General features: G+C 41.3%; 1 protein-coding gene across 15 annotated transcripts; it reads left to right on the forward strand.

Annotated features, from left to right (window-relative positions):
• The first annotated feature begins 5,515 nt into the window (after positions 1-5,515).
• LOC147604534 (two-component response regulator ORR23-like) lies at positions 5,516-12,937 on the forward strand. Of its 15 annotated transcripts, XM_086794784.1 has the most exons (11): positions 5,516-5,654; positions 5,816-6,024; positions 6,896-7,015; positions 7,134-7,204; positions 7,997-8,344; positions 9,582-9,658; positions 9,753-10,403; positions 10,635-10,727; positions 10,884-11,929; positions 12,314-12,418; positions 12,516-12,937. In XM_086794784.1, exons 5-9 carry the CDS (start codon positions 7,999-8,001, stop codon positions 10,950-10,952), a joined length of 1,236 nt encoding a protein of 411 aa, XP_086650910.1. In that variant the 5' UTR covers positions 5,516-5,654; positions 5,816-6,024; positions 6,896-7,015; positions 7,134-7,204; positions 7,997-7,998; the 3' UTR covers positions 10,953-11,929; positions 12,314-12,418; positions 12,516-12,937. The 15 variants fall into 15 exon arrangements, with proteins under 15 accessions (XP_086650910.1, XP_086650906.1, XP_086650909.1 ...); XM_086794780.1 differs by having other exon boundaries at positions 5,517-5,698; positions 10,635-10,734; positions 12,314-12,937; XM_086794783.1 differs by having other exon boundaries at positions 5,517-5,654; positions 12,314-12,937.
• Positions 12,938-13,374: the final 437 nt, after the last annotated feature.

Consider the following 13,374-nt stretch of genomic DNA (forward strand, 5'->3'; position numbering starts at 1 on the left):
AAACTTGAGTTGCTGAAGACCTCTCGAGTACACCTAGTTTTTCATGTAAGTGGCATGTGAAAACAATGTATCACCAAGACAACGTAGTTTGTCTTAAAGTTGTAGAGTTGAGTCCTTGGAGCTACCACACTTCCACATGAACTAAGGAGAATTCTTAGGTTCAAAGACCAGAACACGACGTGTATTGTGTACCAATGAGAAATTGTAAAGTGGAAGGATAGGTCAGAAAAGGTCTTAAGTGAGAACAAGTATATATGCTTACCCAATTTTGTATATTCAAAATTTCACATTGATTACTTTATAGTAAATCATTTCCCCTCAATGGCAATAACACAGGTATTGACACCAAGGTTGATGATTCGCAACAAGCTAATAAAGATGATTCAAAGAAATGTTTAAACTGAAACCAGATTAGACATATTGCATTGAATTGTCCACAGAAGTCGAAGAATATTTCACTTGGGATAAATATGGTTGATGAGACGAAGATGAAGACTCCTACTCTACGAACAAAAATTCAGACTCCTAAGCTAACATACAAATTTGACCATTTTTATAATAAATTTTATTCAAAAGTTTTTATAAATTTCAGAGAGAGTTTTTATGCATCAAAGTAGGAGTTATTGGAGGAACTGTCCCTTCCATCTTGAACTCTGCTTTATGAATTTTCACTACATCTTATGGTATGGGACACAAAGATTAATCATGTGTAAAGGATCTAGATACATACTTATCTCTAGGTTTATGTGGAATAATATCTGGTGTGGTATGGGATACTAGAATTTATTACACATAGAATTCCTTGATAGAATATCTATTTGTCATAATTAGAGAATATACTAGAATTCATATATTGTAAGACCTTGATCTTCTTTGCTCACAATAAGCAAACATGCAATTGAGGTCAGTTTCTTATCGAGGCATGAGGGTGCTACATAATGTCCACCCTTTGGCTGAACGGGGACACTCGGACGATAGTGTGCCATGCTAGTGAATTAGTATCATGGGTGACCCCGCATTGAGTACTAGTTACCTAGTGTAATTGGTATAGCTTGAGACCATGCTTGACGGGTGTATGTTGTTGAAGTGTAACAAGTAGTGCCATGCTTGATGATTGTGTGTTGTCGAAGTGATACAAATGGACTATGCTAGACAACTGCACGATCTAAGTGTAACAAGTGGTTTATGCAATTGGCATGCCATGCTAGATGATGTGTATAGTGATATGCTCATCAAAGTGTAACAAGTGGTAAGACACGCCATGCTAGATGATGTTTATAATGATACTCTCATCGAAGTGTAACAAGTGGTGAGTGTATGTTGTGTTTGTGCCTATCAACATTCTATATTGGGATTAATTGTTGAGATAGAAATTAATTGAAAAAAAATGATCAGTAGTGCGTGTGTCACATGGAGCATCTTGTCTATATCATGTTGGATTAATTGTTGTGTTTGTGCTTATCAATATTCCATATTGAGATTAATTGTTAAGTTAGCAATTAATTGGAAAGTAATCAGTACTGTGTGTGTCACACATGGAGGATCTTATCTATATCATCTTGGATTATTATTATTTCATACTAACTAGGGGAAATTTGGACTCAAATTGGGTCCTTTATTAAGGATTTCTAAACATTCTCTCTCTATAAAAATGGACGTACGGTGAAATTTTTGCAAATCAACTCAGAAGTGAGCAGAGTTTAGGCATTTAGAATCTACTCTTTGAGACCTTTTCAATGATATATAGCATGGTGGGCAATTTCGCATATTCAAGAAGTCCCCAAATTTGGGGACTTCTTGAATTTTTTGTAAATTAACTCAAAAGTGAGCGGAGTTTAGACATTTGGAATCTACTCTACAAGACCTTTCCAATGATATACAGTATGATGTACAATTTTGCATATTCAAGGAGTCCCTAAATTATCTGTTTTGTAAATAAACGATTGTAGTAGCTTCCTCCATCTAGTATTGAGTATAGGCGATCCAATGAATAATAACCATGGCATAAGCATCAAGTGTGTATGTCCATTGACATCCAAACATGTTAGGAGCTTTGAATATCATGAAGTCGAATGGATGTAGTCACCTTAATTTGTAACTTGAAAGCTTGTGCCAACATAGAAGGGCCAAGAAATACATGTTGAGATTGTGAGAAAATAGATTGGAAGAGACCTCGATATAATTTATGGACTTCTTGAATATGCAAAATTGCCCATCATGCTATGTACCATTGGAAAGGTCTCAAAGAGTAGATTCCAAATGTCCAAACTCCGCTCACTTCTAAGTTGATTTGTAAAAATTTAAATGTGCGCCCATTTTTGTAGAGAGAGAATGTGTAGAAATTCTTAAAGGGCCCAATTTGAGTCCGAATTTTCCCTAATGGCAGTTATTATGTTGGCCATGAGCCAAATGATTGTATATATTATTTATGTGCACTTGTGCGTGGTTGCTATTTTACTAGCACCTGTGTTAGAGGAGTTTTGGTTATTTTACACTTAGTGTGTACAATGAACAAGATCTAGTGCTTGAGTTATTTTTGTAAAAGTGGAAAAGCAAGCCCTATTTTGTACGCACAACTATTATTAGCTCCTTGCGCTACATTTGAATACAATTCTCAAATTACTCATGTCGTGAAGTGGAGCTGCACACATGAGGGGGGAGATTGCACCCAATAGTGTATTAATGGTGATGTTTACTCTATTTTCATGTTCTATGCTATGCTTTAATCTTGTCAATTTGATTCAAGTCTATGCTTTTCTCCTTGATGTGTATGTGAGTTTGATTAATTCTTCAAGAAGTACATGAGGTCCCGTGACAAGAACAGAAAACCAATCAAGGCCAGGTGTACCTATAAGAGGATCTGATCAAGGTTAGGGAAGATTTAAAGAAGGAAGAAGAGATACAATGTCACCGCATAAAACTCTATCTAAGAGACTGGTGGGCTGGGAAGATTGATAGACCCTCTAAAGAAATGTTCTCCCTCCTTATTAAAAAGAAGGCTATCACAGACCACATCCCCATGTTAAAAGATCTAAGTGGTAATCTTGCATATTCTTTGACTGAAAACATGGACATTGTTAAGGAGCATTTTTCCTCCATCTTTAGTGCACAAAATGACTATATAGAGGAAAGGAAATTCGCTATCCAAGCCATATCAGAATGCAGAAGGAAGTAAGCCATCTTAGAAGAGGATATTTCTCTTAGAGAATTGGAGGATGCAATTAATGCTATGCAGAATGGAAAGAGCCCTAGGCTCGATGAACTCCCAGCAGAGTTCTTTAAAGAATTCATGCTAACTCCCTTGCTTAAGGTCTGGAATGAATCGGTCAAATATGGTGCCCTCCCTTTCTCAATAAATGAAGGGGTCATCAAATTGATTTATAAGAGAGGGCCTAAAGATGAGATTTCTAAGTGGAGACCTCTAACTATGTATACCACGTCATATAAAATCTATGAAAAGGCCCTAGCAAGAAGACTCTCATGTCATCTGAAGGACTGGATAAGACCCGAGCAGAAGGGTTTCATCAAAGGTAAATATATACTTGATGCCATTATAGCTCTTTGGGAAGGAGTGGAGCATGCTTACCAAACCCAACATGATTTTATGTTCTTCAAGATAGATTTTGACAAAGCTTATGAACAGATTAGAGTGGGACTTTGATTTAGAGTCCCTGAGTGATATGGGTATGGGGCTAAACTTTATAAAATTGGTCAAAGTGCTCATGTCTAATTGACAGTGAATGGTCACCTCATAGAATCCTTTGTTTTAAAAAGATCTATTAGACAAGGCTGCGTCCTGGCCCCCTTACTATTTGCTATTGTTGTAAATGCCCTAGGTTGGTTGGTCCAACAAAGGACACTTAATGGGCATCTCCCTCTCAAACAACAAAGGGAAAACTTCTCTCCAACAAAGGGAAAACTTCTCTCCAACAATTTGCAGACGATACTAATGGGCTGATTCATAATGACCAGTCATCTATACAAGCTTTCTACTCACTTCTGGGAGTTTCCTAGACTTTTATGCCCGACTTTGGGATCAATTATCAATCACTCTAAAACAGGGATTAAAACAATGCTTAAAGAGCCATCATAGTGGCTCTTAGAATAAGGCAAGGTGATTATGGAAGATCATATCTTTAGACTTCTTGGTATCCATATGGGTTTCGGTGTAACTATGCATCAAAGGTGGATGTGGGTAATGGACAGAGTGCAAGACAAGTTTAAACGATGGAGTGGGCTCCAACACAGTTTTGCAAGAAGAACTGTTGTTCTCAAACACATCCTCTTCCCTATTACTCTCTACTTCCTTTCATGTTGGTGCCCCTCAAACAAAGATCTCGAGCACTTAGAGAGACTATACACAAATTTTATGTGGTCTGGTAATGTACAGGAATCCAAAATGCCTAAACTTGCATGACAAGTCTACGCCTTGCCTAAGAATAAAGGTGGATTGGGCATATCAAACATCATTGATGTAGCAGACCATATGGCTGCTAAATGGATAGTGATGAGAAGCCTTACAATGGGGTTTCAAGTTCTCAAAAATCTGGCGCCAGTGATCCTGCCAAAAAAATCTTGCCTACCCTTGCTAATTACGCACAAAGCCTTATGGACCAATGCTAGAGCCCATCAAATAGGATTTGGGGATGGTATATGCCCTCGATGTAAACGAGAACAAGAAACCATTACACATCTATTCACTGGATGCCCCCCACAATAGGGAAGTACTTCAGTTCTTGAATCTATAGGTCTCCCCTCTTGAGAATTGGGAACTTAAATGGCAGGAAATTTTATTAAGGCAATAGTTAAAGTGCAAATACTTGGGGGCTGTTTGGATTAATCAAAATAACTTCATGTTTAAACATGCAAATATCAACATGCTCCTTGGTCTGAGATGTGATCTGAATGTGCAGATGAAACTCTTGCATAAAGTCAGCGTGTGAAGCACGAAAAATGATCTCGAAGAAATGCTTCAAATGGGGAAGGCCAAGGATGAGTTCCAGGAGAAGATCGGTTGAATTCAAGGCTAGAAAAGGATGGTTAGGTGGCTAGCGAGGAAGTGGAGATCATAAGGCAAGATTGTGAGTTGATCGAGTATATGTATATTCAAAACTTGACCTCTCTCAAAAGTAGGTTAGCTTAGGAATATTGAAGTTATGCCTGTTGATTAAAAAGCTAGTTATTTTGTAAATGTTCCTTTTTATATTCTAATATAATTCCGCGCTTTTAAAAAAAGTAATATATATATTTTTACATCAAAAAGAAGATAGATTCCAGCAACGGGAATTTCCGAAAAGTGGGAATGGGTGTGGCGACACCGCGTGGTGCCACGTGTACTTCCCCAGCGTGGAAATGGCGGCGGCCACGTGCCCCTAGGTACTACTGAATTTGGAAATCCGAGGTGGAAATGGCGGCGGCCACACCGCGTGCTGCCACGTGTACCTCGCCAGCGTGACGTGTACCTCGCCAGCTCACGCTAGCGGCTACAATCTATCGTGGCCACAATTTTTGATTTTATCCATTTCAAGATTCGAAATTCCAGTGCACCTGCAGTTCGGCATCGCACGTCCTCTCTGCATAGCTCAGAAATATCAGACCCCTCTTAATTAGGGTTTGCAAGCCTGCTGTGTAGGGTTCGCTGATTCCTTATGCAGGTTTGCTGATTAATGCAGATGCCTTTCTGACTCAGTTTATGCAGGCCAGTATTGTTTAGGGTTGACTCATTTGGATTTTCTGGTTGTCTGTTCAGAGTTGTGATTAGCGCTTCAGAGTTAGGGTTACTTTCTCATTGAAGATAATCGGCCTGGCTGTCCAGGGTTTTTGCAGGTGACCCGGCTAGGGCTTCGGCTGCCGTTCTGCTTATGAAGAGCGGGTTTTCATGCTAAATAAATCCCTTCTATGTACCTCTTCAAAAGTACTCTATGGATACTTTCTCTCCAGAAGGTCTGCACGTGCTGTTAGTGGATGATGATCGCGTATGCTTGATGATACTGGACAGGATGCTTAAGAAATGCAACTACAAAGGTATGCAGTTTAATTTCGTATTATCCCTGTGTGTTTGCCAGAAGCTACTCGTTTCCTGTGTGTAAATTACGTGCTAATGATAACATAGCTATCATATGAGTTAATTATAGGGTAATAATTATAGTTTAAGTCCATGTGTTTATAATCTGTCACTCATCTTAAGTGTCAAACCTCATTGATTGTTTAATCACTTGCTATTAAGCCCCATTCAGCATTAACACAGCAATCCAATGTCTTGATACTACTAACAATAGGCATCACTTGCAGCTGACTTGATAGTAATATTACATATAAGTAATCCCATATTTAAATACCATGATAATCTAATTCATAGCTGTGTGGGCCAGAGGCGGGGACCCGCCTCTAGCTAATAACTTTTGTAGAAGCATGTGCTGGAGGTGGGCCTCCTACCTCCATCCAACGCGGGCCACTAAAGCAGATTTTTCTGAGCCATGACAGGATACAAAGCTCCATGACAAGATACAAAGCCTTTGTCAGCCATGTTAACATGGCTCAAAAAAATGTAGTTGAGCTGCATGTATAACCATGCACATGTCAAGTGCCCGTACAATTAAGGTCCGGAGTGGATGGAAGAGCATAGAGAGCAGCAAGTATTCAGGGTATGCTGTAGCATGTGTCGATCATGTGTACTGCTAACACTATACATTAAGCTGCATAGAAACATTTGGAGCTTGTATTGACCATGCCGTGTGATACCAACGTGGTAATTAAGCTGTATTAATTAGATAATTGTTGTTTGTCTAGCTCCTTATGACCAAATTTTATATGCTAATCATTGAACTTCTGTTGTCATGGCATTTTTGATTATGCTGCTCAGTAACAACTTGTGACTGCGTGAACCATGCTTTAGACTTGCTGAGGGATAACCAGGAGGACTTTGATCTTGTCCTAAGTGATGTCTTCATGCCCGATGTGGATGGATTCAAACTGTTGGAGATCATTGGACTCGAGTTAGACTTGCCTGTAATCGGTAAGATCCCCCCCCCCCCCCCCCCTCCTCCCCCAACACAAAAAAAATGGTTCCGCCTCTTGTTTGGTATTTTAAATGTGAATTACATCACATTATGATCCTTTTTGTTTATGTACAGAATCTTTCACTTCATGGTGAGGTCATGTGTTGAGTAGATCTTGGGCTATGCCTCTCCTTTGCACATCATTGGTGAGAAAGCACATGTTACTCTTGTAATAGTTCACTTGACAGCAATGTCTCAAACAGTAGGTTTGCTTTATGTTGGGTCATGCATTTCTTTGTGCATAGCATCTCCATGCAAGGGTAGTATTTGTTCATCTTTCCACCTTGAAAGGAAGGCGTGTATGTGTGTGTGCACACGCGCGTGTGCATAAAGTTGATCAGCCTCAGGCATATGCGGGTTCCTGTGTGTGCTGCGAGTTGATGCAATACACACATGCATGTATGTATCGAGACAAATATATGCACACAGAAAAATATGCACGCACATTTATAGAAATATATCTATCCACAGCCCCCCCATCCCCCTGACCTCGCTCATACACGTGCCTGCCCACCCACCCACGCGCGCACCCCCCCCTGCCCGCCCACCCACCTACCTACCCACGTATATAGATATGCATCTACACACAAATTTGCATGTATGTATGTATGTATGTATGTATGTTTATGCTTTTGGTTGGTTTAGTCTGTATAGTTAATAAAATGCACGACATATATGGATATGCATCTACATGCAAATTTGTATGTATGTATGATGTATGCTTATGCTTTTGGTTGGTTTAGCGTGTATGTATGCTTATGCTTTTGGTTGGTGTAGTGTGTGCACATGGTTCACATACCTATGCTTTTTCAGTTTATTCATTTGAAAATATAGAGTATGATGGTAACAGAATGAAGAGCCACAGTGATTTCTGTAGACATTTCATTTTAAATGTTTACTCATGGATTAAAGCCTAACCTACCTCCAAAAACTTGCAGTGATGTCTGCAAATGACGACACTAATGTCGTTATGAAAGGTATAATTCATGGTGCTTGTGACTACCTCATCAAGCCAGTGAGAATGGAAGAGCTGAGGAACATTTGGCAGCACGTGATTCGCCGAAAGGGGACATGTTCACCTAGAGTGGGATTCCATAGTGACTGGAATGAAAGTACGAGAGTAGGCGAGTTGCCAGGGCAATCATCTAAGAAGCGCAAAGAAGCCAACAATTTGGTGGAGGCCGGTTTGGTAGATGATATCAGCAGTTTTAAGAAAGCACGTTTGACTTGGTCGGTTCATTTGCATCAACGTTTTGTAAACGCAGTGAATCAGCTCGGGGTGGAGAGTAAGAACTTGCTTTTATTGATTTTGGTTCTGGCTTTTCTGTTAGTTAAAAGGTATTTATTGAACCAGGCACGTATATGAGTCTCCTCTAGATTTCTTAATGAACTACATTAAGGGCATGGTCACTTGGGAATGCGAGTGTGTGCGCTAGATGCCATCCTCCATTTCCCATCAACATGTGGCCATGGGTTAGGGTGGTTCAAGTATAACACTTGGTTGTAATGTGAACTTCAAATGGTGGGTGGGTGCGTGCGCATGTGTGTGTGTGTGTGTGTGTTCGGATAGCATATGTCAAACACCTCCTCCTCCTTCAGGCTCTCCTTGCGACAGACACTGCACTGTTGTTATATGCGAGCCAGGATGTTGATTTGCAGACTTTCTCACTTTTCTTTGATTGTTTCTGAGGAACTCTAGTATGGGTCCTTTTGGGACTCGCCATTGTACAGTGCATATTCCTTCGTAGGTTTTCACCTCGCACTAAGGTTTCCCACTAGTAATATATCATTACTAAAAAAAGAGTGTGTGTGTGCATGCAAGCGCACATGCACATGAATTACATTAAATAAATGATCACATGGGAACGGCAGTTCATCATGGCCTCCATCTCTCGTTATCATGTAACTATAGGTTATGATGGTTCTGCATTACTTAGTTGTACTGTGAACTTCTAACAGTGTGGGTGAGTTGGGGGTTTTGGGGGGGGGGGGGGGGGGGGATGGGTGGCGTGTGCATCCATTTTTGTAAGAACTACATACATGGGAATGAGAGCGTTCCATGGGAAATGCCACCCTATATCCTATCACCATGGGACTATGGGCTCAGGTGGTTGTCTGTAATGTGAACTTCAATTGTGCACGTGTGCATGCACCTGTGGGAACGGGAGTGCGCCGTAGGAGATGCTGTCCATCTCCTGTCACTATGTGACTATGCACTAGGGTGAATTTCAAATGGGTGGTGGGGGGGGGGGTGTGTGAGGGGGTGTGCATGTACATGTCCGTGCATGCGTCCATACTCACAGGTGCATGAACTGCATTGAGGGTATGGTCACATGGGATGGAAGTGTGTCATGGGAGGTGTTGTCCTCCATTCTCAAAGTATGTGCGCAGGTGCATGAGCTGCATAAGGAGGGCATGGTCACATGGGAATGGGAGTTGTAATGTGAACTTCAAATGGTGGGTGTGTGTGTGTGTGTGTGTGCATTTTTTTATTCTTTTCTTAAGATGGTACCGCGATCACAGAAGCTGCACCATCGAAGTTATGTGAGATAATGAATGTTCAAGGTCTGACACGGGAGAATGTCGCGAGTCACTTACAGGTTTGTCTCTGTTGAGACTAGCAGCTTTCCATCATCCATTGGTACATGGACATAACAGAGAATGAGCTTTACTATGTTGTATGCATGTGTGCAGAAATACCGATTGTATCTGAAGAGGCTGAGTGGGGTTGTGCCCGAACCCTGCCCAATTGCCTCATTCCAGGCTTCACAAGATGGGACGTCTGGTGGTGCCATGCACGTACTGCCTGGAGGGAAAAGTTCTGGATCAATTCCTGTTGTAAAATGGTTGAATTTTGGTGCTGGGTTAGCAGGGTCAAATACTGGAAAGAGAAGTATTGATGCGGGCTCCATGAAGTCACTTGCTCAACTGGAGGCTGCTCAACAACAGAAGCAAACGAGTGTCAATAGAGCCCAAGACCCATATCTCTTATCAGCCTTTCTCGATGCTGGCCTGCATAAAAAGCCATCCCTGGACTTGAGCTTTCAGAAGAATGATTCACCTTCTTGGCAGGCATCGCCTAATTGTCTGGGTGACCTTGCTGCCAGTGGTTTCAAAGGTGTGAAGTTGGAAAATGAGATGAGAACGAGGTCTCATAGGCCACCAATGGAGGGTTTTATAAGCCAATGGGAAATCCATCCGAGAGATGTCCAAGAAGTCAGACTTGATCCAGCAGCAGCCAACATGCGGACTCCAGGAGATCAGCTCAACTATAGCCTGGTGAAGATGGTGGGCACTTGTCATGGAGGCGAGCGAGCTGCAGAAAATATTGAGATACCCGACTATGTGAGCTCTTCAAACTTGTCTGATGAATTGTCTTCTTGTGCTCTAACAGAGATGAAAAAGGGAGACTTTTTGGGATGCAACGTCAATGCCCTTGAAGGCCTGAGCATTTCAGCTCCCAATAACTTGGTGCAGAACCCAGAACAGCTCAATGTCTCTGACTATCTTTTGGACGAAGTGTTCCCCTTTGATGACTGAAGTTTATTTTATGAAGTTTTCAATTGGTGGTATCAGGGACTCGAATGCTGGAAAAAGGTACTGAAGATCAATCCCACAAGCTGCAAAATTTTGAAGCCCTTGGAACACTTGTACATGCTGAGTTTACAGGCATGTGGTTAGTATATGCATCATGGTCTCATTTCCACAGTGTGAACTTTGTTGATATTATAATGAGAGGAATAAGATTCACTTGCAATGTGCCATTATTGGATTGGATCTTTTAGGAAAGATTTCAGGCATTAAGCTTTTCTTTTGTGCCAACAGATGTTGAGGGTGAGTGGTGCGTGCTGTCTCCTGCCACGCAGGAAAGTAAATCTAGTTTTATCAGTATGACAACCCACACTCATTGTGGGTGTTTAAAGAATTTTTAACTATTTTTTTTACATCTGAGTTGGACCTGCAAGCAATTGTTTTGTGGATGATGTGTAGAGAATACAAGGGTGCAGGGATTGCAAGAGAGGGATGTAGATATGGAAACAAAGCTCAAGGCGTTACAGATGGCATCCACTACTTAGTAATGGCTAACTGCCATCTGCTGCTACTTGGGCTACATCTTGAAGCATGGATACTTCCACCACAAAAACAAGCACATGATATGGATTCCAAAATGCAACTCTTTTGGAGTGAGAATTCCAACTTCTGGATAACGGGTACTCACACACAGAGACACTATGATTGCAACTCTTTCGGAGTGAGAATTGCAACTCGTGGATAACAGATATCCACATGGGAAAGAAGCTGAAGAGGAGCTTTTGTAGATCCCAACATTAGGTGGTGACAGCCAGTCATTTCAGCAGTTTTGGGAATCAGGGAAGCACAGAGAACAGAGAGATTCACACGAATAGCTGGGATTATTTTATTAATGGGCTGGTACATGCATATATACAACGGTAAGCAGTTTCATGCAGTTACAAGCATGCCGCAAACTCCCCTTCCCCCCCTTCCCCCCCCCCCCCCCCCCCCCCCCCCCCCCCCCCTTAATGAGGGGTTTTTTATTTATTCATATTCTAGCATCCCCCTCCTCCTAGAGAGTTGGGGGTCTTATTCAGGATCCATAACTATACTACTCAGTAAATCAACATGTATACATCATCCTGGATCCAGTACACAAGTATATATGTAAAAGAGATTCATAGTGATGTCATAGGCCGGTTCTGCTTCATGCTATTCTAGCTTGAGCATCACAAACAGCTCCATTCATTCCTCTTCCTTTTACTTTGACTTGGATCATTGAGGGGATCAAGTACCCAAGGCTGAATGTGAGGCGTTGAAAGAATTCTGAATGGCGGATTAACCTGCAAGAAAATAAGGTGGGTGCTCTGAATCACATTCTTTTTTTGGATTGATGGGCTTGGCTTGAAAATTTGCTGTTGTGACTGCCCAATAAACAGCTGTAGGTGGATTCCATCTACTATGCATGTAGAAGCCGCTTCTAATTCCCTGATGTCTCCTGCATCCATCGGTATTGTCTCCATCTTGAGTTTCTCCTTCCACTATTGGCATTGATGTGGCCTTTTTTCCTCTTCGTCATGTGGACATATGAATTAGAAAGCCAGTAATGATTGGAGCATCCTCTATCTGCTGCTTCTCTTTGAGCGCCTTAAGAGTTCATCAAGAAAACCTTGCTGTCTCCTGCCTTCTGTTGCATAAACTTGCTTTTGCCCTTTCGAAATCTTGTTCTTCCTGCATTACAGGTTCTACTTGTTGACACGTTGGAAAGCATGCCAACTGCATATTTGCAGTCTGCAAGGTTTCTTCACTGTTTCCATGAAGGTTTACATCGAGGGCAGATTTATGTGGTATGTCTTTTATCTTACTGGCTAAGTTTCAACCCATCTTCTCTTGATGCATGTTGTTTGAGGGTAGTGTGAAGAAGACATTGTTGCTGCCTGGAAGGTTGATCTGCACACCATAATTTGAACTGCCTCGAATGATGGAGCTTTTACAGCGAGTGTCTCTTACTGAGTCCAGGAGTCGATACACAAACACGGTTGTTTTTTGACGGGCACCCTTGCCCAACAAACTTAATGGGAAAGGGATGAAACTTGTAAGTATTTCACCATGTATATGTAATTTATGATGATTGAAAAGTATTTCACCATTTATACCAGGGGGCCAAGCTGCCGGTTCTCATCAAGACTTAATTTGCCGTCTGCGCACGATCATCACCCGAGCATCTTAATATGCAGGGTCCCGTTTTCAATCGATTCAGTCAGTTTTGAGAAAAGAAGAATTGTGTCTTCGTCTCGACCTCATTAAAAGATGGTTAGATTAATGCTCCATTTTTATGCCAACCCTTCGAGGGTTTCTTTTAAGTACGTGCCGTCCAATTCTGATTATGTTTTAATTGCAGACTGCATGACTTAGACAACCGACCCCTTTACAAAATTAAGCCCAAATGCAATCAGAAAGAGTTCTAAATGGATGTAAGTCTTTCTGTCTACGCAAAGAAGAGAGACGTAGGGGAGAGAAAAACAGAGACAGGCGACCCATTATTTTCTGTTCTTGAGCGTGAAACTTTGACTTATTGTTGCATTGTTTTTTAACCTATGAAATTATCTCAACGATATTTGCGCCCTCAAGTCTCAGATGAAGTGTTCTAACGATATTTGCGCCCTCAAGTCTCAGATGAGTGTTCTGCGGTCTAGATCTCGTGTTACGCGGTAGCTGCGACCCATGTTCGCCCATTTTAATTAATACCAAACAAACATTTTGGTCACATATTCACTCATGTGAGTAATACTATTAATTAATG

This window comes from Cibotium barometz, chromosome 61, assembly GCF_041138505.1.
Source record: "Cibotium barometz isolate CiBa-2024 chromosome 61, ASM4113850v1, whole genome shotgun sequence".
Classification (NCBI taxonomy): domain Eukaryota; kingdom Viridiplantae; phylum Streptophyta; class Polypodiopsida; order Cyatheales; family Cibotiaceae; genus Cibotium; species Cibotium barometz.

Bases quoted from the DNA above. Each gene is read 5' to 3' on its own strand.
- LOC147604534 (XM_086794772.1), top strand. From the start codon at position 5,922: ATGGATACTTTCTCTCCAGAAGGTCTGCACGTGCTGTTAGTGGATGAT. The intron at 8,345-9,581 runs GTAAGAACTTGC...CCGCGATCACAG, and splicing joins GAATCAGCTCGGGGTGGAGA to AAGCTGCACCATCGAAGTTA. The intron at 9,659-9,752 runs GTTTGTCTCTGT...GCATGTGTGCAG, and splicing joins ATGTCGCGAGTCACTTACAG to AAATACCGATTGTATCTGAA.